The sequence below is a fragment of the Ailuropoda melanoleuca genome, chromosome 20, assembly GCF_002007445.2.
Source record: "Ailuropoda melanoleuca isolate Jingjing chromosome 20, ASM200744v2, whole genome shotgun sequence".
NCBI lineage: Eukaryota > Metazoa > Chordata > Mammalia > Carnivora > Ursidae > Ailuropoda > Ailuropoda melanoleuca.
In genome coordinates, this window is record NC_048237.1 from 10094002 (window position 1) to 10117619 (window position 23618).

Consider the following 23618-nt stretch of genomic DNA (forward strand, 5'->3'; position numbering starts at 1 on the left):
AGCAGAGAGTGGAGGAGGAGGCGGCGGCGGCGGGAGCGCTCCCCAGGAATGTCGCTGCCGCCGCCACCGCCAGGGCCGCTGCCGTTGAGGAGGAGACGGAGGAGACCGACGGTGTTAGGTAGGACCTTGCGATACCCGCTCCTCTGGGCCTGCCCGGTCGCCCCCTCCCTGACCGGGACCCTCCCGCCACCGGCTGCCCCGCTCGGTGGCCGCCGCCGGTTGTAACCAGTTCAGGTCGCTGGGGCCCCGCAGTCACGGAGGGGAGCCTGGCGCCGCGCTCCGTACTCGCAGGCCGAGCGGGGAGCGGCTGCCGCGGGGGGGGATACGGTCGGCGTGAAGGGCAGAGAGGCCGGTGGAGGGGGCGCTTTTTCCACAGGTGACGCGGCCGGGGTCGGCGGAGGCCTGGTGGTGGCCGGGGATCGCGCCGGCTCCGCCAGGCGTCCGCTCTCGCCCGCCGCCCTCACTTGCCCTGCTCTCCGAGGGTACGTGGGGAGGGAAGGTGGCGGTGTCTGTTGGCTGGGTTGCTGCTGCTGCTGCTAACGAGTTCCACCTGGAAGGGGGAGAGGGGGGTGGGCTCATATTCGCGGAAAGACAATCTTCGTTGCAAACTTAAGCGCCTTTCAGGAGGATCGGCCCTTTCACTTTTTCCCGATCTCCCTCACTCCTTGGGTTCTCTTCACCAATTTCCCATCTGCTGCGAAAGCTCGGGGTAGGGTGTGAGAAGTTGCACTGCGCAACCAAAACCCGGAGTCGTATCGGTTGACTGCGGCTGGGTTGAGGCTTTGATACTGAGTTTTTGCGGGAATAACCTCTAGATTCTCCCTCTTTCCCCTAAAGAAAAGTATCGGGGTGGGGGGTGGGGAACCGCGCGGGAACGCGCGCGCACTTATCCACACATAAATACTCACTCCCTCACACCCTCACACCCTCCCTCTTCAGCGTTATTAGAAATGCAAGTGAGGTGGAGGCCGTGGGTGTAGCTGGCGCCGAAAGGTGCTCGGAAGTAAAGACAAACTATTAGAATGTTTGGTAAAATTCCGAGAAAGTTGTGGGGAGACGCTTATACTTTTGCCGTATGATAGAAATCCAGTTTTGGCTCATGCTTAATAAATGGAAATTTTAAGTGTTTTAAACCTAGACCAAAATAGGCATACAGATTGTGTGTACGCCCATTTTTAAGTTTAAATTCCTAACGAAAATTGGTTTTTTCCCCCCCGTGATAGAAAACTACCATTTTTTGAATAGTCAAGTGTAAAACGGTGGACTACGTCGTTGTATTTACTGATCTTTGCCTTTGCTGTCTTCTACAGGTGTGGGGGGGGGGTTGTTGAGGGGAGGGGTTTGCCGTCTTCACTTTAAACATCCAAAACCCGTACTCAATTTCAAAGTGTATGGGGGGCGGGGAGTTATTTGCATTCAGGTCATTTGCATTGACTTCAGGAAGTATTTCTCAAAATCTCCATTTAAAATGGTTCTTCTGGCAAAAATTTGATCCAGATGCAACTATTTGGAAAAGATACTTGGTTAAGATATGTTAGTAAAATGTGTTTGGAGATGTTTTACTGTCCATTCCAGTTTGACTTCAATATGGTAAAAATGTATTCTTAATGAGTAGCTTTAGATATACATTATATATGCGTAACCTACTGGCCAGTTTGCAGATTGAGGGTTTTATTTCCATTTTAAATTTCTTTCTCACTTTGGCCATTTCATCTGTCCTTTCAGATTGACTCACATTTCCCGTATCTGTAGTAGAGCAGAGGAAGAGTGTTAAGTGTGGATCACCAAACACTTGCATAAGGCCTTAGAGCACTTAATGAATAAACATATATGATTGAAAAGCTGGGTATACCTGTGTATTTAACTCTCAGGAAAGGTGCTATTGCGCTATTGATCTGATTGACTTAAAGCAGACTTTAGTCAGAAGGACACAGACAGCTAGATACCAGTCGATTTGGTTGCCCTGTGCAGGCTACATTTTTTTTAACCCTCCTCAGCATGTGTTATTTTACCATTCTTTGTGTACGTTCCTTATAAAAGCTTTGGGGAATGGGGGGGGGTTACACTTTGCTATAAGAAAGAATTGTCACAGAATTCTGGTATCTTTGTCATTTTTAAGCACCTCACCCCATTTAAATTACTTTAGCAATTTAAAAAATGTACTGCAAAATTAACATCTTAAATTCTGTCACATTTCCAAAATGCTTTCAAATCCCTCCACGCACATATACTTTTTTCTGTTTGAAAAGCAGATTTAGTGCACTTTTTGGGAGAAAATGATTTTGACTTGGAAAGTTAAGATTTTTTTTTAAAGAAATAAAAGACTGTATTTGCATTCCTTTTTTGAAATTGAAGTTGTGGTACAACTTAGAAAATAGTTTGTAACTCAGTTTTTTAATACTGAAGGAAAAGTTCTGTCTCAGAAGACTACTGAACTTTTTTCAACATTAGCAGGCCTTAAGGTAAGTGTTGCCTTTTAGTATGAAATGGCATAGTAGAAGCTTTCTTGGTGGCTACAGAATAAGTTTCAAACTACAGTTTCTATACAAACTGTTTTTGAAAACTCCTTATAGAGCTGTGAGACCCATGATTTTTTCTTTGCACGCCAAGAAGGTATGCAGATAATATAACTGACTCAAGAAGTGTTGTATGGTGTTTGTTTTAGTAATATCTGTGTTCCTAAAAAATGTTTGTAAAATACATTTAAAGTACACCAGGGGAGCTTGGTTTTCTGTAACGAATGGTGAAGAAACCTTGATAAAGTGATCCATCCTTTGGTGACTTGAGTAATCAAGCTCCTATTTGTTTAAATGAAGGCTGTAGTTAATCATTTTCTCAAACCAGGAAAAACTATATTAGAAAATAAGAATAATAGTTCAGTGCTAAGAATTTTAAGTATCAGCTTAATTGGTCTTAACACTCTGTTACTTGAACCCCTTATGGATTTTTCCTGGATGGCTTGAGACTTCCTCTGACAACCCATCTGCTGTTATTTTGTTTGTTAAATGTATTGTACTTAAATATAAGAATTCCTTTGAAAAAACTACATGTAAAGGAAACTTAAAGCCTTTGATTTGTAATTCATTAATTCATAATACCTTTATTTAGCATTTACTGTGTGCCTGGCCTTGGGGATACCAAGATATTAGAGGTTGTGTAGCTTGAGCTTTAGTTGAAGGAGTAGTAACTATAAAGGAGAAAATATGTACATTTAAATACTAAGAAGTGCAGAAAAGAGAACAGCTATTTCTGTCAGGTGCTCTTTGGGAATTATTTACAGAACAGTCATTTGAAGTTGGATGTATTAATTGCAAAAAGGAGTTTGAATATAAGAGAGATGGTAAACAAGGTTGGTCTTTTTTCATTGTATTTTCAAGGTTGACCATCTATGATACCTTAGATTTGCAGTAAAAATAGATTGTTAACGTTTGGTCTTATCTTTGTGTTTGATTACTTAGAACTATTGGGAATAAGAGTTATGTATAACTTCATAATTTTAGGGTTAAAATATGACCTGTGCGTGTCACTTGGTTAGATTCTCAAGCTTTTTTCATCGTGAAGAGTTAATGGTAAATGTGAATTTTCATTTTTCTAGCTTCATACAAGATTTAATCTATTTTGTTCCTGAACAATATTTTATTGAGCAGCTAGGGCACTGTGAATAATACAAGGAAATTTAAAATGTTACTCCTTTAGAGGAGCTTATAGCTTTGGTGGGGAGAGAGCTTGACAGGTTAGGAATGGGTAGATGCCAGCTCAAGATAGAGTAGAAGAGCCATATAGAAGACAGGACATATTGATTTTTAAAATCAGTGTAAAGGAATTTAGATAAAGGAGATAAGATTTAGAAGTTGGGGAAGATTGGGGTAAGTAAGAAAAAAGGTAAGTTAATGGCACTGTGGACCAAAAGCACAGGGAAGTGAAGATAGATTGGCTGGTGAGGAAAAAACTAAGGTAAAAATTTAAGAGCATCAGTTTGTACCTTTTGAGTGAAATTGAAAGATTTGGGGAGAAGTATTAACACAAGGTTAATAGATGGACTGTTGGGGAAATAAACAATTTTTGTGTTACTCTTTATCTTCTTTGCTGTATTTGGCATTACTGGCAGCCTTGGAAAAACTTGTACATTGGTTCTGCTATAGTTTGTTAATTTTCTTCCTGTTGATCACGTATTCTTTCTGATCCAAAATTTTGTTTCTTTCTATATTTACCTTTCAGAACCAAATAATGACTTTTTATTTATTTATAAATAACAGAACAAAAAGCCATAAATGATATTTAAATGGTTGGTTGACTGTTTAGAGAACTAGTGGAAAATTAACATTTCTTCGGTCTGGGAATTGAAAGATCCAGATTTCTTCTTTATTAGCTAAGTAACTAGATGTTTCTTATGAGAGTATTAAATGGTCTCTTAAATAATTTTCTTAAGTTTATGATCTTGAAATTTATGTTACTAATTTTGATGTTGCCTCATTTCATTTCGGTATTTTCGTTTTTCTTTAGGAATGCTGTCACCTGAAACTCAAGTGACACCACCATCTGTTGCTGAAACTGATTAGTTTTTCGTTGAGAAACATTGACTCATTTGTCTTTATTTCTTACAGTTAGCAGCCAGTCACCAAATTTCTTTTTCTTGAATTGTTCTCTCCGGTTCTGTGGTAGTTCAGGTGCTTTTAAGCCTCCAGTATTTGTCCATCTTTTGGGCTTTGTGCCTCAGCAAATCTAATTTTGTGTTCCATTTCTAGCTTATAATGATTTCTTACTGCTTATTACAAGGTCCAACTCCTGCTTGCCCTTGAAGACCTTCTATAGTCATACCTTATATCTCCAGAAATAAAATAAGAAATAAGTCTACTTTTCAGCATGGCAACTGTGCTCAACCACTCCACCCTAATCACACACCTGGAATGACTTCTTTTTAAAATTCAAATTCAGTTTATTTTTCAAAGTTGATTCAAATACTTTCTCCTCACTGAAACTTAATCTATTATGGGGGTCTGCAGGTTATGGCCTTTGGACCAGATTGGCCTTCTGTCCTGTTTTTGTATAATGCCTTTTTACATTTTGAAATGATTGAGGATACAATTGAAAGAAGAATATTTTGTGATATGTTGAAATTATATGAAATTCAAATTTGTGTTCGTAAACACAACCATGGTCATTCATTTAAGTATCATTTATGGCTGTTTTTGTTCTGTGACAGCAGAGTTGAATAGTTACTAACAAAACACCGTATGGGATGCAAAGCCTAAAATATTTACTGTCTGGCCTTTTTAAGTTTTCCAAATGCTAATCTATTCCAACTTGTACTGATCCTTCATGTTTTTGAATTCCTATTGCATTTATCAGTTCCATGGTGTAGCACATTGCCTTTGTCTTCTCAACTATGGTACCATAAAGTTTCTTTAAAAATTGTGGGGAAAGTGTTTTTGAGCCTTTTTTTTCCCCCCCGATCTGTACCTTCTTTTTAGTCTCTATGTCTTCCTAAGATTCTTATTCAACCGCTTAATGTTCCCCTCATTAAGAAGAGTGTTAAGCCTTACCTAATGTATTTTATATAATGAAAATGATGATTTTCCTCTGGTATAGTATTGTAATCTTCAGTGTCAAATCATGACCTTCCCCTCACTTCTCTGTTCTCCAGTGAGAAGACTTCAGATTCTGGAAGGGAGGTGAACATACTCATAGCGCTAGCTTAGTGGACTTCCCTATCCTATACCTTTGTACCCTCAAAACCTCTGACATAAAGCTGAGATAGTAGCTAAGCACAGTAAATACTTAATGGATTGTTTACATAGGTAGATATAAATGAAATGACCTTTGGTTCTTCTCTTTTCACCGCAGAGTGAGGACATGGTCTAGAAAGAGTTTAGAATAACTTCACACAAAGGCCTTGGACAAAACATGTTGTTAGAGGAAAGTGTTGATTAAATAATAGGGTAGTTAATCTGTTTGGAAATAGTTTTGGTCATCGATTTTCAAATATCTTATGCAGTGAAACCTTTTTTCGAACAGTAAATACTTGAAATATCAAAAGATAAAAATGAATAAAAGCAGAATTGCCTTTGTTGAGTAGGGCTTGAGGTGCTTCCAGAGTACTGCCTACTTGGACCCTCCTGGACCCTCCTGGAGATACTTCCATTGAGCCTTCAGGCTTACCTCATTTGTGTTAACAAGCAGACTGTTGGTCTTGAAAAAAGGCTGTGGACTTTTTATATTAGAATATACTGCTATATTAATAGTCTTTGGGCCCATAGCATTGTTGTAATTTTTAATTTTGACTACAGATATGGCTTCAGGATTGCCTGGTGGTTTAGGATCTGAGTCTGGAAATTGACCCATTTAGTCATCAAATGTTTGAGTATCCACTGTGTGTCAGACACTGTTCAGGGTGTCAACTATAACCAAAAAAACAGAATAAAATCTCCATCCCAACATAGTTTAATCCTGAATCCTACCAAGATATGCTTCTGGGTTATTTAGTCACTACGTAAGTTACTGAAATTTTTAATAGATTCTCTTTTCATTCACTTGATTATAGTTTTGCATAAAGACCAGTTCATAGGAGTGATGTCTTTAGCATTCCATTCAGCCTTAAGATTATGTGCTTATGTGGTAGAAAACTTGGTCAAAGACAATATTATGGAATATAATTGACTTTTCTACAGGTATTACATTGTTCTTACTTAGTTATCATGTATGTTAGAATGGCTTTCCTCTTCTAATTTTTCACAGCATTGGTAAATTTGTTGAGAATGAGCAGCATTAAGAAAAGTAATACTATATTAGTGTACCATACTCAACTTTAGTTCAGTTGATACTTTCATTAAGCTAGTCTGGATTGCCTGAGGTTGTGAAATATATGACAATCTTTGGGCTTTGAATCTTTCTTTTCTCAAATATTTATTTATATAAGGTGTATTTTATTTGATGTAAAGAAGATAGAATGTGTAATTACAAAGATCCTATGTAATTAGGTCTTGAAAATGTAATAATAATTATAATATTTGTGATTCTAAAAAATATTTCAAAAACAAAAAATAGATGGTTATTCTGGCTGAATATATTATAGATCATAGTCTTCATTCTGATGGCTTAATTTTTGACTTTTTTTGGGACCTTGAAATACATGTGCATTTCCTCCATTAATAGCCTTTTTTTTTTTTTTAGATTTATTTATTTTAGAGAGCAAAAGCATGAGAGCAAGGGGAGGGGTAGAAGGAGAGGGGGAGTGAGAATTTTAAGCATACTCTGCCTAGCACAGAGCCCGAGGTAGGGCTCAGTCTCACTAACCTTGAAATCACTACCTGAGCTGAAACCAGTACACTCAGCTGACTGAATCACCCGCATGCCCCTCCATTAATAGCTTTAGAAAACCTTTTAGATTAGTATATTACAGTGCTTATTTAGTAAACATAATGTGATTTCCTCTTTTTTTTTTTGGCCAAAGAATTAAGAACATTTTGATTTTAATATTTATTAGGATTCATGCGTTTATTGAGTAGCTACTGTGTAGGAAGCACTGTTGGAGGCTTTTGGAATACATTGATGAAATAAAGATTTGTGCCTTTGTGGATCTTTATTAAATATGGTCTGGGGTGGGGAGAGGGATAGAGTTAATGACAAGTAATAAATAAGTTGTACAGTAACTTAGGAATTAAGGGGCAAGGAGGATTTGGGGGCTTATTGGGGAAAGTAAGCGTAAAGGCAGAGACATGCTGTGAAACAGGGTTCCTCAGTGTGACTGGAGCAGAATAAGAATGGGAGAATATATGAGAGTAGGTCAGAAAGCAAGATAGGGTTGGAGAAAGTATATCTTACACTATCCCATAGAAAGGATTTGACTTTGACTTTTAGGAGCCTCTGGAGGGTTTTGGGCCTAAGAATAGGAAGCTCAGACTTAATGTTTTAAAAGAAACTTTGGCTACTCTTGCAGTAATAGACAGGGGAATGGGAGCAGGAGTGGAAGCCTTTGGAATAATCTGGGGCCGGATATGATGATGGATAGGGTCAGAATTAGAGCAATAAATCTAATGAGAAGTGATAAATTCTCAATATATTTTGAAGATAGGACCCATGGGAATTTCCTGACAAAGTATAACAAAAGTATAAAATAATTTTAAAATTACACCTTTTATTTATGAATGCAAGCTTTGTGAGAAGGTACAAAACAAATTTTGGTTTAAGTCCAGAATTATAAGAATAGATTTTTCCTAGGTTCCTTGTAGAACTTAAAAATTTTTCTTGCAGAAAGCCACTTCATGTTATTAAAACTCATTAAAAGGAACATGTTATGTTTGAATGGCTTAGTCACATATCTTAGAAAACTCAGTCGTATAGATGCCCTCAGTTTTAAGACAATTTTAGGGACCACTCAAGAAGAATATTGGACAGATAGTTGCTCTCTCCCTCCAACTCTCCATCACCTGTAGTTATACTCAAATTATACATTGCTGTTAATTTCTGGGAAGGTGCTTAATCTAAACATTTCCTTGAAATGCTTATAAGATAAACTTAAAGGTAGAATGAGAAAGAAACTGCATTGCTGGGGCACCTGGGTGGCTCAGTTGGTTGAGTCAGCCTTCGGCTCAGGTCATGATCGTGGGGTCCTGGGATCTAGCCCTACCTCAGGCTCCCTGCTTGGTGGGAGTCGGCTTCTCCCTCTGCCCCCCCCCCCCCCCGCTCCTTTTTTTCTCTCTCAAATAAATCTTAAAAGAAAAAAAGAAACTGCATTGCAAATTGTTGGAAGGCAGTACTACTGCTTGAGAAAATAAAGATTGGTCATCCAGAGACTCCTTTTAACTAGATAGTTTTGAGTAGATCATTGCTACTTTTGTCATGGTTTCTTCAAGGGTAAAAATACAAGAAAATGAGAACAAATTACATGAAAGTAAAGTCACATCAAAAATCGGAAAGTTGTATGGATCAACATAATCAAATATTATCATTAAACATTTGAAAGGAATTTTCAAATTAAATCGAATAGCCTGCATATAGATATTTACCATTAGTTTATTACGAGGAGCACACACAAAAAAAGAGGGTTTTTTTTTTTATCAGTGCAAAAGAAAAACTACCTTGGTTAGTTAATGGACAGTAATTTTGACCTGGATGTTGAGGGCCAGTGGATAATTCATGTATGTATAAACACTCCAGGTGGCTGAAATCAAATGCCCTTATAACCTGTCACAGCCAAACTCATGAAAACTCTTTCTCCTGTGAGGTGGTAATACCATACTCACCCAAACAAATAGCAAAATGTTTTTGAGGGCAGGTGATGACAGTTTTTTTTTTTCTATTCTCTTGGTTTCTCAAACTTTATTTTAAACTCTGGAAAGACTTTTTTTTTTTTTAATATTAAAGCTTTTGGAAAAAAATTTGAAGAGATCTTTTGAAACCTGTAAGTCAGATAAAGCATGTATTGCTTTGATGATTGAGTTGGAGGGAGAGAACAACTATTTGTCCAATATTCTTTACCACCTGTAGATGAAAAAATTTTCCACCACTGTTTGGAAATGACTTTGTAGTGACTCATGACATAAGCTCTGGAGCTGATTTCAAAATAACCAGCAGGTAGCCTTCCTGAAAGAAGAACATGGATGTTCCTCAGTGTGTAATTGATAATTTACTGTGAATTTGGTGTGAAAACCATAAGTGTCACACAAAGCTACCTCATTTTAAATTTAAACTTTAATATTCATGATTCAGAGCCTGCCACTATCAAATTTATTAGGATGTATGTTGAAACCTCAGTATTAAAATTTATCCTCAGTATAATAGTTCTATTTCTCATTAGATAAAAAGCCTTCCAGAAGAGGTGATAACTTCATGCCTCCACTCATTTTCATTTAATTTTAAGGCCCTTTTCTTTCTGTAGCTTTTAAAATACACTTTGTGTTAAGAGTATTTTCGTTTCTGCTTACACTCTATAACTTAGAAAGGTATCTCAGTATTCTGCGGTATATGCTATAGGAGAGCAGGAATGTTTCGTTTAATGTGTTTGGAATAAGCATTTAAGAGAAATGAATAAAGAAGTGGCTGTTAAGGCAAGGGATTAGGTTTGTAGTAGAGAATTTTCTGTTAATAGGTTCATATGACTTTGTACCAATAACTGAAAGGCAGGGGACAGTCTCTTTTTTTTTTTTTTTTTTAAAGATTTTATTTATTTGACAGACAGAGAGGGAACACAAGCAGGGGGAGTGGGGATTAGGTTTGTAGTGGAGAATTTTCTGTTAATAGTCAGGTTCATATGACTTTGTACCAATAACTGAAAGGCAGGGGACAGTTCTCTCTTTTTTTTTTTTTTTAAAAGATTTTATTTATTTATTTATTTGACAGACAGCGAGAGAGGGAACACAAGCAGGGGGAGTGGGAGACGAAGAAGCAGGCTCCCAGCGGAGCAGAGAGCCTGACGCGGGGCTCGATCCCAGGACCCTGGGATCACGACCTGAGCCAAAAGCAGATGCTTAACAACTGAGCCACCCAGGCGCCCCAGGGGGACAATCTTATATGTCTTTGAATTGCTCTTAGTTTTCAGAATAGATTTTTGTTTGATAAAGAGCCACATGTAGTGCTAGGGTTTATACTGTTCAACATGAAAATTATGACATTCTCCAGAGTAATCACTAGGTATGTTTTCTTTTGATGTATATCTTAAAGTGTATTGTCTGTAGTTTTCTGCTTTTCTAGTAGGAAGGAAGGGTAGACCTTGTGTTTTACTGTGTGTTTTCAATGTTTTTCTTAATTGTTATAGAATCATTGTGCTGTTTTCATGGACTAATTTCGTTTTGCCTTTTTTATCACTGTGTATAACTTTGTTATCCAGTTCATTCACTTTATTTTCTTACCAGTAAATACAAATATTCTCTTATGCAGTTTAGGTAAAGAAAGTTAAACCTAGTGCTAGGTGCAAGTACTCAGTTTAACCAGATGAAGATTTTTTTAGAAGTTCTACTAATGAAAAAGAGTTAATAGGATTGGATGGGACTGCCCTAATTTCTTTTACTTGTAATTATTGTATACATTGCTGCCAGATAAATATTTTTGAGTCACAAGTCTGATCATTTTTATAAAAAATCTTTTGACAGCTTCACTGGTCTCAAGAATCAAACTAACACAGAACTCTAATACTTAAAACTCTTATTGTTTGCTAGGCACTTAACATTTAAAAAAATGATTTAGTTCTTAAATTCGTATAGATATGCGGCCCCATTTTATAGATGGGGAAACCATGACACAAAGCAGTTTCAGTTATACTGGTGTCATAAACTCATAAATAATAGATTTGAAATCAGTTATATTTATTCATGGTTTTCTACTTCTTGTGTTGCTCCTTCAACAGGATTATTTTATTATGAAAGTGAATCTAATAAATGCTTTGTTTGAATATCATACGGCAGATATTACTAATATTTGTAGTTGAGGCTAATAGGATACACTTCAGAAATACAAAAATAAATGTGAAATTTTAATTTTTAATATTATTTTACCAGAAATATTTGTCATAATTTTAAGTTATAATAATTTATTTAATCATTAGTTGTTAGTATAGTAAGTGTATAGTATAATTTGAATAGGTGTTTACTTACGATTGAGGTCAATGGTGGTTCCTTTCTTACCTCTTTTTTTTTTCTATGTTCTTTTTTTCTATGTTCTTTGGCTTTATTTTGTCTGGATTAAAGACAGGTTTCATGTATATTGATGTACACGACTGGATATTTTCCCTGTTGTGTGAAACTTTGACGTGGTGGAAATGATGTATTTTAATTCAACCTCAAAAGAGTGTGAAGAATTTACAAATAAAGCTTCTATAAAAGACTGATTCATTGCTTTCACGTAAATAACCTAAACTAAATTACATGCAACTCTTCAAGGTTATTTCATGTTACTGGTGTATATCAAATAATTCTAAAAGATTGTCTCAAGTATACAATCTCAGAATTCTTTAGCTTGGTGCTACTCAAAATGTGGTCCATGAGCTTTTGTAACTGTTTTGAGGGGAAATGAATATAGAAATCAAGAACATTTAGAAATAGTTGGACAGTAATTTTATGTCTTTTAAATCTAATTGGGATTTGGAGTTTTTTAAAAATTTCATTTATTGGGTTTTGCAAAACTGGACTTGCAGTTATGAAAGAAAAATGGATCCTTCACTTTAATAGTTTGGGAAACATTGGTCTAGTTAAATACTCTCGGTATTTGTAGTAACTGTCCATTTCTATTTTCCTGTTGAAGTATTTGAATATTTTAAATTTGTTTTTGGGCATAAAATTTGATAGATTTTGCAGGAATGTGTTGAAACCTTATGAAAAATTTTATTTAGTTATAAAATCTTCTTAAATGAGATTCTGTTTTAGGGAACAAGTTTTGAGGAACAGTGTAATAGAAAGCAGGTTGTTTTTGAAAGTTGTGAGGGAGTTGTTACGGCAGCTAGTACATTTAATTATTGGTAAACATAGTCTGTAGTCACAGAAGGCAGGAAAATTGAGGGAGAGAAAAAGACTAGTTATTTCTTCAAACTTATAGGAAGGAGTAGAGACAAAATGCACATTTGGTATATAGGGGCTTATTTTAAATTTTTTGAGACATTACCTTAAATTATGTGTGTAGGTATTTTAATTGTTAGATTTGTCTTAAATTTTGAAGTCATCTTGCTTTATAACAGTAAATCATAAGCAGTCTTTATGGTGGTTTCCTAAAATAAATGTAATATTTGTTGTTAATGTCTATAGTTCTTTGTTATGAATATCATTAGTGTGTTTATAATGTAATGTGTAATTCATGATTAAGTTTTGTCCTTTTTTTCCTCTTTCTAGGAAGATGATCCATATGATCTTGAAGACCTTTCTGCACAGAAATGAGGAAAATACAAAGAACCAAATTTAGTTCTGAACTTTGGGATCTGTATTTTGAGATGATTTTATTTTCAGAATGAGAAGTCTATCTGGTTATCTTTATGAATGTAGAGACATGAGAAGAGAGTTATGATGGCAAAAAACAAAGAGCCTCGCCCCCCATCCTATACTATCAGTGTAGTTGGACTCTCTGGGACTGAAAAAGACAAAGGTAACTGTGGAGTTGGAAAGTCTTGTTTGTGCAATAGATTTGTACGCTCAAAAGCAGATGAATATTACCCAGAGCATACTTCTGTGCTTAGCACCATTGACTTTGGAGGACGAGTAGTAAACAATGATCACTTTTTGTACTGGGGTGACATAACACAAAATGGTGAAGATGGAGTAGAATGCAAAATTCATGTCATTGAACAAACAGAGTTCATTGATGACCAGACTTTCTTGCCTCATCGGAGTACGAATTTGCAACCATATATAAAACGTGCAGCTGCCTCTAAATTGCAGTCAGCAGAAAAACTAATGTACATTTGCACTGATCAACTGGGCTTGGAGCAAGACTTTGAACAGAAGCAAATGCCTGAAGGGAAGCTCAATGTAGATGGATTTTTACTGTGCATTGATGTGAGTCAGGGATGCAATAGGAAGTTTGATGATCAACTTAAATTTGTGAATAATCTTTTTGTCCAACTATCAAAATCAAAAAAACCTGTAATAATAGCAGCAACTAAATGTGATGAATGCGTGGATCACTATCTTAGAGAAGTTCAGGCATTTGCTTCAAACAAAAAGAACCTTCTTGTAGTGGAAACATCAGCACGATTTAATGTCAACATTGAGACATGTTTCACTGCACTGGTACAAATGTTGGATAAAACTCGTGGCAAGCCTAAAATTATTCCCTATCTGGATGCTTATAAAACACAGCGACAACTTGTTGTCACAGCAACAGATAAGTTTGAAAAACTTGTGCAGACTGTGAGAGATTATCATGCAACTTGGAAAACTGTTAGTAATAAATTAAAAAATCATCCTGATTATGAAGAATACATCAACTTAGAGGGAACAAGAAAGGCCAGAAATACATTTTCAAAACATATAGAACAACTTAAACAAGAACATATAAGAAAAAGGAGAGAAGAATATATAAATACTTTACCAAGAGCTTTTAACACTCTTTTGCCAAACCTAGAAGAGATTGAACATTTGAATTGGTCAGAAGCTTTGAAGTTAATGGAGAAAAGAGCAGATTTTCAATTATGTTTTGTGGTGCTAGAAAAAACACCTTGGGATGAAACTGACCATATAGATAAAATTAATGATAGACGAATCCCATTTGACCTCCTGGGCACTTTAGAAGCCGAAAAGGTTTATCAGAACCACGTACAACATCTAATATCAGAGAAGAGAAGGGTAGAAATGAAGGAAAAATTCAAAAAGACTTTGGAAAAAATTCAATTCATTTCACCTGGGCAGCCATGGGAAGAAGTTATGTGCTTTGTTATGGAGGATGAAGCCTTCAAATATATCACTGAGGCTGATAGCAAAGAGGTGTATGGTAGGCATCAGCGAGAAATAGTTGAAAAAGCCAAAGAAGAGTTTCAGGAAATGCTTTTTGAGCACTCTGAACTTTTTTATGATTTAGATCTTAATGCAACACCTAGTTCAGATAAAATGAGTGAAATTCATACAGTTTTGAGTGAAGAACCTAGATATAAAGCTTTACAGAAACTTGCACCTGATAGGGAATCTCTTCTACTTAAGCACATAGGGTTTGTTTATCATCCCACTAAAGAAACCTGTCTTAGTGGCCAAAATTGTACAGACATCAAAGTGGAGCAATTACTTGCTAGTAGACTTTTACAGTTGGATCATGGCCGCTTACGGTTATATCATGATAGCACCAGTATAGATAAAGTTAACCTTTTCATTTTAGGGAAGGATGGCCTTGCTCAAGAACTAGCAAATGAGATAAGAACACAATCCACTGATGATGAGTATGCCTTAGATGGAAAAATTTACGAACTTGATCTTCGGCCAGTTGATGCCAAGTCGCCTTACTTCTTAAGTCAATTGTGGACTGCCGCCTTTAAACCACATGGGTGCTTCTGTGTATTTAATTCCATTGAGTCACTGAATTTTATTGGGGAATTTATTGGAAAAATAAGAACTGAAGCTTCTCAGATCAGAAAAGATAAGTACATGGCTAATCTTCCATTTACTTTAATTCTGGCTAATCAGAGAGATTCTATGAGTAAGAATCTACCAATTCTCAGGCACCAAGGGCAGCAGTTGGCAAACAAGTTACAATGCCCTTTTGTAGATGTACCTCCTGGTACATATCCTCGTAAATTTAATGAAACCCAAATAAAGCAAGCTCTCAGAGGAGTATTAGAATCAGTTAAGCATAATTTAGATGTGGTGAGCCCAGTTCCCACCAGTAAGGATGTATCAGAAGCTGACCTGAGAATTGTCATGTGTGCCATGTGTGGTGATCCCTTTAGTGTGGATCTTATTCTTTCACCCTTCCTTGATTCTCATTCTTGTAGTGCTGCTCAAGCTGGACAAAATAATTCCCTAATGCTTGATAAAATAATTGGTGAAAAAAGGAGGCGAATACAGATTACAATTTTATCATACCATTCTTCAATTGGAGTAAGGAAAGATGAACTGGTTCATGGGTATATATTAGTTTATTCTGCCAAACGGAAAGCATCAATGGGAATGCTTCGAGCATTTCTGTCAGAAGTTCAGGACACCATTCCTGTACAGCTGGTGGCAGTTACCGACAGCCAAGCAGATTTTTTTGAAAATGAGGCCATCAAGGAATTAATGACTGAAGGAGAACACATTGCAACTGAGATCACTGCTAAATTTACAGCACTGTATTCTTTATCTCAGTATCATCGGCAAACTGAGGTCTTTACACTGTTTTTCAGTGATGTTCTAGAGAAAAAAAATATGATAGAAAATTCCTATTTATCTGATAATACAAGGGAATCAACTCATCAAAGTGAGGATGTTTTTCTACCATCTCCCAGAGACTGTTTTCCATACAACAACTACCCTGATTCGGATGATGATACAGAAGCACCCCCTCCTTATAGCCCGATTGGAGATGATGTACAGTTGCTTCCAACACCTAGTGACCGTTCTAGATATAGATTAGATTTAGAAGGAAATGAATATCCTATTCATAGCACCCCAAACTGTCATGACCATGAACGCAACCATAAAGTGCCTCCACCTATTAAACCTAAACCAGTTGTACCTAAGACAAATGTGAAAAAACTGGATCCAAATCTTGTAAAAACAATTGAAGCTGGTATTGGTAAAAATCCAAGAAAACAGACTTCCCGGGTGCCTTTGGCACATCCTGAAGATATGGATCCTTCAGATAACTATGCGGAACCCATTGACACAATTTTCAAACAGAAGGGCTATTCTGATGAGACATATGTTGTCCCGGATGATAGTCAGACTCGCATTATTAAAATTCGAAACTCATTTGTAAATAACACCCAAGGAGATGAAGAAAATGGATTTTCTGATAGAACGTCAAAAAGTCATGGGGAAAGGAGGCCTTCAAAATACAAATACAAATCTAAAACCCTGTTTAGTAAAGCCAAGTCATACTATAGAAGAACACATTCAGATGCAAGTGATGATGAGGCTTTTACCACTTCTAAAACAAAAAGAAAAGGAAGGCATCGTGGAAGTGAAGAAGATCCACTTCTTTCTCCTGTTGAAACTTGGAAAGGTGGTATTGATAATCCTGCAATCACTTCAGACCAGGAGTTAGATGATAAGAAAATGAAGAAGAAAACCCACAAAGTAAAAGAAGATAAAAAGGTAAGCTTAACTCATAGTAAGTGATGTTTATAAAGATGTTTGTTTTTGCCTTTTATAATACATATTTTTTTAAGATAATTTGACATCATTGAGAACTTAGGATACCTTATATCATTCAGTAAATATAATTAGCAACTCTTTAATTTTCTGAGTATTTTGTGAGGGTGAATTATTTTCATTACTTTTTAAATTGCCTTCTTTTTACTTGTGCCTTATTTAGTGTAGAAGTTTGAATTCATATTCTTCAGTATAATCATTCTAGGTGAATATGTTTGTTTTCCTAATAGAAACCCAGATATAGAGTGATTTTGCTCTTTTTTGTTTGTAAACAAACAAAATTTATCTTTTTTTCCTTCTTGACCTATCAGTTTTGCAAAATTAATTTGATATACCTTTCTCATTCAAGGATATTAACAATATAGTCAAACTAATAATTGGTAATATTGGAAATGTACTAACAGTTCTAGGAATCTTTTTTGTGGATGGTGGTGTTTTGCCTAAAGACATGCAGAAAATTTTCTGAAGTTCGAGTTGTAGCATTCTAAGTAGCAGTATCTGTTTTCAGTAAATAGTAATTTACCTGATGGTATTAAGCACTAAAAACTTAAATATGTATGCTAAGTTGCATTTAATTATTTTCATTATATCTGTCACTGTGGTACTTTAGCACCTTCACTTTTGTAGTATTCTTGACTCTTGAGTGTGCACAAACTTTGTTCAAGATTTTTATGGTTTTAAGATAGCTTTCAGCAGGCTTTTATTCTCCATCTTGATAGTTTCTTCATCACTTAACGTTTATAGTCTTAATACGTGTTTACTACAGGTACTCTCAACACATGCTACTAGCTAAATATCTTTGGCATCTTTCATCCTCCACCTATTATCACTAGTTCTCCATATACATTTTATCACTGCCCAAAAACTTCAGCATTTTTTCTCAATTTGCTTATGTTATTGATACTACTTAATGCTTATTAACGAAGATAAAGCATTTATAGTCATTCCATTTTAAATTGCTTTTGTGTGTGTGTTATTTTTCCAATTTTGATCATAAGTCTAATTATTTTGGTAACTCTTTGTTATAATTTCAACTTAGAGAATAGTTGGCAGGAAGAGTAAAAGAAGCTTTTATATACCCTTTACTGAGATTTACCAGCTCTTTACGTTTTGCTCTGCTTCCTTGATCTGTTTTGTATGGGTATTTATTGCCGTGTGAGATTAAGTTGGAGATGTTGGACTCTTTTTACCATTAAATACTTTATTTCCTAAGAATAAGAACATTCTCTTAAATAGCAACAGTACAGATGCCAAAATCAAGACATTTAATGATGATACAGTATCATTATTTAATATGCAATCTGTGATCAAAAACATAGATTTTGAACATATTGAACATCTTTTTCATTAGTTTTCTTTCCAATTTTTCCTCGTTTTTATTTGGTTCCAACAATAGCATATATGTATTTTTATTTTTTCACCTAGTTCTATTTTTTCATATTGTCCATAGTGTTTCAGTTATACTTCTTGGTTATTATGTTTTCCATTAGCAAGTTGTATTAAAACTGGGTGGTTAGGCTTCCAGGTTTTAAATTTTGCTATCATTTTTTATTGCAGTGGCCAGTTTGCGTAAAAGTTTATTCCTTTTCAGTCATTTTTTTAGGATAAATGTACAGCAATAGAATCACTAAATTGAAGACAGGAGTATTTCGATGACTTGATATTTATTACTCTACTTCCTGTAGTGTTAATTTCTTAACTGTGAGCACTGTGCAGGGAAGGAGTATGCCAAATTTGTGTTTATATTCTGAAATTTTAGCACAGCCTCTGATTCTGGTTAGTTTATTAATAATGTTCCCTTATTGAGTTAAATCTCCTCACACCTGATTTGTCTTTTGTTGTCACTTAACTATACACATGGTCCCTGACTTAGGATGGTTCAATTTAGGATTTTTCAACTTTACGACGGTGCAAAAGCAATAACACATTCAGTAGAAATCATACTTAGGATTTTGAATTTTGATCTTTTCCTGGGCTAGGGTGATGCAGTACAATACTCTTTGTGATGCAGGGCAATGGTAGTAAGCTGTACATTCAGTCAGCCAGATGATCACAAGGGTAAACAATCGTTCTGTTTTTCACTTTCAGTACAGTATTCAGTAAATTACAAGATACTCAACACTTTATTAATAGCATAGGCTTGTGTTAGATGATTTTACGCACATGTAGGCTAATGTGTTTTGAGCACATTTAAGGTAAGCTAGGCTATAGTATGATCAGAATGTTAGGTGTATTAAGTGCTTTTTTTATTTAATATTTTCAACTTAAAATGGGTTTATTGTATTGGGGTGTAACCCTATCATAAGTTCAGGAAGATAAGTTTTTTATTGATTCTAAAATCCAGGGGTTTTTTGTTGTTTTTTTGTTTGTTTGTTTTATAGCTCCTAAATCTGGATGTGTCTAATAATTGATGGCATATCTCAATTAACACAGGATTTTATTCTTTTTTTTTTTTATTGGTACCTAAAGTAATGGTGGTGTTTACAATCACCTCATCTTAAAGTTACTGTCTACAGCAATTCATCTTTAATTTTTATTTTTATTCCACAGAGAAAAATAGGCCTAGATTCTCTTCCTCCACACTTGCAAATCATTCATATATTTGATTCCACTCAATCTTTTGTTTAATATACCCCTTTTCATTTGGTGTCTGTCTTTTCCTCATTTCCATTGAAGTGGTGAGTCAGCTTTGAGTCATATTTATAATCTGCTTTTTGTTGCCTTAACTCAGTAGTTTCAGCTGTCTTTTAGAGCTGTTTTAGAATTTCCTTGCATTTCTATAACACATTGCCTTAATTTTTAGATTCATGTATTGTATTTGAATTCTAAGAAAATTGGAGAAATTGTATTTTAGAGGCTTTTGTATCTATAAGTAATTTTTAAATCAGGTGTCACTTAAGTGTTTGGTTTCTGTACCTGTGGTCTAAAAAAGATAGACACAGATTACAGTGAAATTTCATAGATACAGTTTTGTGTCACAGATTTTATGGCTTTGTATATATGTACAGTGAAATGCTTTAGCTCACTCCAAGGCTAACTTTATTATTATTTGTAATTTAATTTAATTTAAATTCAGTGAATTAACATACAGTGTATTATTAGTTTCAGGGGTCAGTGATTCATCAGTTGTATATAACATCCAGTGCTCATTACATCACATGCCTTCCTTAATACCCATTGCACAGTTATCCCATCCCCCCAGCAACCCTCAGTTTGTTGCTATGGTTAAGAGTCTTATGGTTTGTCTCCCTCTCCAGTTTAATCTTGTTTTATTTTTATTATATCACAGTTATCCATTGTATTTTTTTTTAAGCATTACAGAAAGGCTGGAGCACTTTAGTACAACTTAGTTTGCCTAAAAATTATTTTCATTTTGTCATCTGGACTTGAGTAATTGCCATCTCATGTTCAGTTCAGTAAGCATTCATTAAAAACCAGCTAAACACTTAAAGTCTGTACAAAAAGCTGTTGAGGATATGAAAAGTTGAAGACCTGCATCCCCTAAAGAGCTTAAATGGTAGTTTGAGAGATCATACCTTGTGCTTGGGGCAGTGTTAAGAAAGTACTACTAGAGCAATTTAAGGGAGCATAGTGTAATTGCTAAGTGCACATGGTCTTGAGCCAGACTTTCAGGATTTGAATTCAGGCTCTGCCACTTACTAACTGTAAGTGCATAACCTCTCTGCACTTCCAGCTAGGAAAATAGAGGTAATCATATTTCTTAGGACTGCTATGAGAAATCAGTTCATACTTATTTACAGCAGTGCCCGACATATTGATAAATTTGTTAAACAAAAAAGTATCTTCACTGTTTTGAGATAGTATTGTTTAAATATAAATATTAAAAGAATATAGGCAAAGATACTGCCATAGAGTGTGTAGAGTTAATTTCAGAGAACTTCATGAAGAGAAAGGTGTAAATCACCACTTTTGGGTATTTTGATTGGCTTTGAAGAAGGAGAAAATATATATTAGGTGGGGAGAAACAATTGTACAGGGGCATAAAATTGTGACTAAAGTAAGGTGAGAGATAATAGGAAACTGCCCTTATTTTGGTATTGAGAAATAGCATTGCATTTATAAAAATAAAAACTGAAGAGCTAGTTTGAATCCAAAAGCAGTTAGTTAAGCAAGGCCAGAGGAGCAAGGAAAGTTGTGTTGGACTTCAGGTTGAAGGTAGGGAAGAGATTGGTATCACATAGTCTAGATGAAAAGCTAATGTACATATACAGTTTTTTTAAATTTATTTTTTAATTTTTTTAACTGAGCTCCACACTGAGCATCAAGCTTAGCGTGAGGCTTGAACTCAAAACCCTAAGATCAAGACCTGAGCTGAGATGAAGAGTTGGACGCTTAACCGACTAAGCCACCCAGGTGCCCCCAGTTTATTTATTTATTTAATAATTTATTTTAAAATAATCTCTATACTATATCCAGTGTGGAGCTCAAACTTAGAATCCCAAGATTAAGAGTCACATGCTCTACCAACTGACCCAGCCATGTACCCCTGCATACTCAGTTTTAAAGTTATAGGGGTACAGAGACCAAATGAGAAATCAGTAAAGCTAGAAGTTGATTCTTTTAGACTAGAAAAATAGATAAACATCCTGCAAGATTGATCAGAAAAAAAGACAAGGCATAATTAAATACTGAGAATGAAAAAGGGAACATAATTATAGATCAGATTAAAAAAAGAACAGAATACTGTCAACAACTTTATGTCAAGACATTTAGAAAGTATAAACAAAATTAACTCCTAAAAATATATAATTTACCTAGATAAAGTTTTGAATAATCCTATAACTATTAAATAAGTTGTAATAGTTTTGTCTTGCACAAAAATACCCTGCCCAGATCATTTGCCACAAGACTTTTCAAGGAACAGATTGTTTCAGTGTTCTACAAACTGTTCCACCAAATAGAAGGCAGGAGAATACGTTCTTTAATTCATTCTATGAAGTCCTCTAGTCTTAATTTCAGAACCAGACAAGGATGGTATAAGAAAGGAAAATTATAGTCCTGTTTTCCTTAGGAGTGTATATGGAAGAATCCTAAATAAAATACAGATCCACAGACCCTTGACTGCAATTTTGAAATCCAACAACTTAATGAAAACCAAGTTGTTCTTTTTTTTTAAAACTTTGCAGCGTAATCTGATTTGACCTGTTCTTGATGGCAGAATCTGATTTGAGGCTATTTTTGACCATTATTTATTTTATATAGAGAAATTTCTGTACAGTTCACTGCAAAAATATTAGTGTATTTGAGTAGAGGGTACTGACCCACAATTTAATGGGGTTACATAATTGACATTTTTTGTACTATATGTTATAACTAATGTCTAAAAATACCCAAATTCTAAAACCTGTTTTCCTCAAGGGTTTTAGATAAGTGATTTTAGCCATGTAATAGCAAAAAACATGCAACAACAATATATGAAATTAAGTGAAAACAAGTGAAATCTGCAAAAAATATCCTAAATGGGGGAAATGGATTCCTTTTTCAACCTGGAACAAGATAATGTACACACTATCACCACTTTATTCAGTATTAGGTGGAGATGCGACTCAAAGGGAAAAATAAAAGCATGAATTTTGGAATGGAGGAAACAAAATTGTCATTATTGGCTGATGTGATAGTTTATGTAAAAGCCAAAAAGAATCTACAAATAAATTATTAGTAGATAGAAGAGTTCGCAAAATAACTTGATATATATCAGTAACCAAAAGTCAATTGCATCTCTATATATCAGCAATAAACAACTAGTAAAAATAGAGAGGGTATCACTTAAAAAAGTATGGTAGATTATCCAGTGCCTGGGAGTTATTATAACTCCCAAACCACTGTGTAGAAAGGTAATAAGAGTATTGAAAGACAGTGAAATGGGGCGCCTGGGTGGCACAGCGGTTAAGCGTCTGCCTTCAGCTCAGGGCGTGATCCCGGTGTTATGGGATCGAGCCCCACATCAGGCTCCTCTGCTATGAGCCTGCTTCTTCCTCTCCCACTCCCCCTGCTTGTGTTCCCTCTCTCGCTGCTGTCCTTATCTCTGTCAAATAAATAAATAAATAAAAATCTTAAAAAAAAAAAAAAACAGTGAAAAAGATCTAAATAAATAGGGAACTCTAGTGCCATCCTATTCATGAATGTGGTATATCGTGAAGANAAAAAAAAAAAAAAAAACAGTGAAAAAGATCTAAATAAATAGGGAACTCTAGTGCCATCCTATTCATGAATGTGGTATATCGTGAAGAAGTCACTGCTCTTTAGACTAATCTCTGGATTCAGTGTTTCATTCAGACTGCCAGGTTTTTAGGTAATTTCACACACTGATTCTAACCCATATATGGAAGAGTAAAGAGCCTAGAATAGGACACTTAGGAAAGGCAGTGGTGGAGTGGTGGTGATGGGTGTATGTGCTTATTTTATCAGATAATGTAAACCTTTGTCATGTAAGACTGGTATTGGCACAGAAATAGGCACACTGACCAGTGGAATTGAATAGAGCACCTCAAAACATAGTCTTCTGGCTTGGAGCTGTTATTCCAACATAGCATCCATATGGGGCTGTTGCAGCGTAGCTAATCTGAATTGGTATATATGCTAGTCTAGAGAGTAAGGAATGGCCTCCCTGAGAAGTATCATTTTATGTCCGATCTGATGGGTTAATAGAACTTAACTAGGGGAATAGTTGGGTGGATGGAAGAATTATTTAGTGCTGAATAGAGTGTTCATGTTGTAAAAGAGAATGTGGTATGTTCTTTAAAGAGGCCACTGTGGGTGGTCATTAATCTGATGAAGGTGCTGGCATACTTTCTGTAAAGAGCCGGTTAGTAAGTATTGTAGGCTTTGCAGGTAATT

General features: G+C 35.6%; 1 protein-coding gene across 3 annotated transcripts in view; it reads left to right on the forward strand.

Moving 5' to 3' along the window:
- The window catches only part of ARHGAP5 (Rho GTPase activating protein 5), a 106667-nt gene that overhangs the window by 31456 nt on the left and 51593 nt on the right, over positions 1–23618 (forward strand). For 2 of the 3 annotated variants that reach the window (XM_034648362.1, XM_034648363.1), the window contains exons 1-2: positions 1–118; positions 12816–16703. In XM_034648362.1, the coding sequence (XP_034504253.1) occupies positions 12984–16703 (3720 nt within the window). In that variant the 5' untranslated portion in view covers positions 1–118; positions 12816–12983. The remainder of the gene's footprint in view (positions 119–12815; positions 16704–23618) is intronic. The other variant, XM_002918511.4, reaches the window with a different exon arrangement.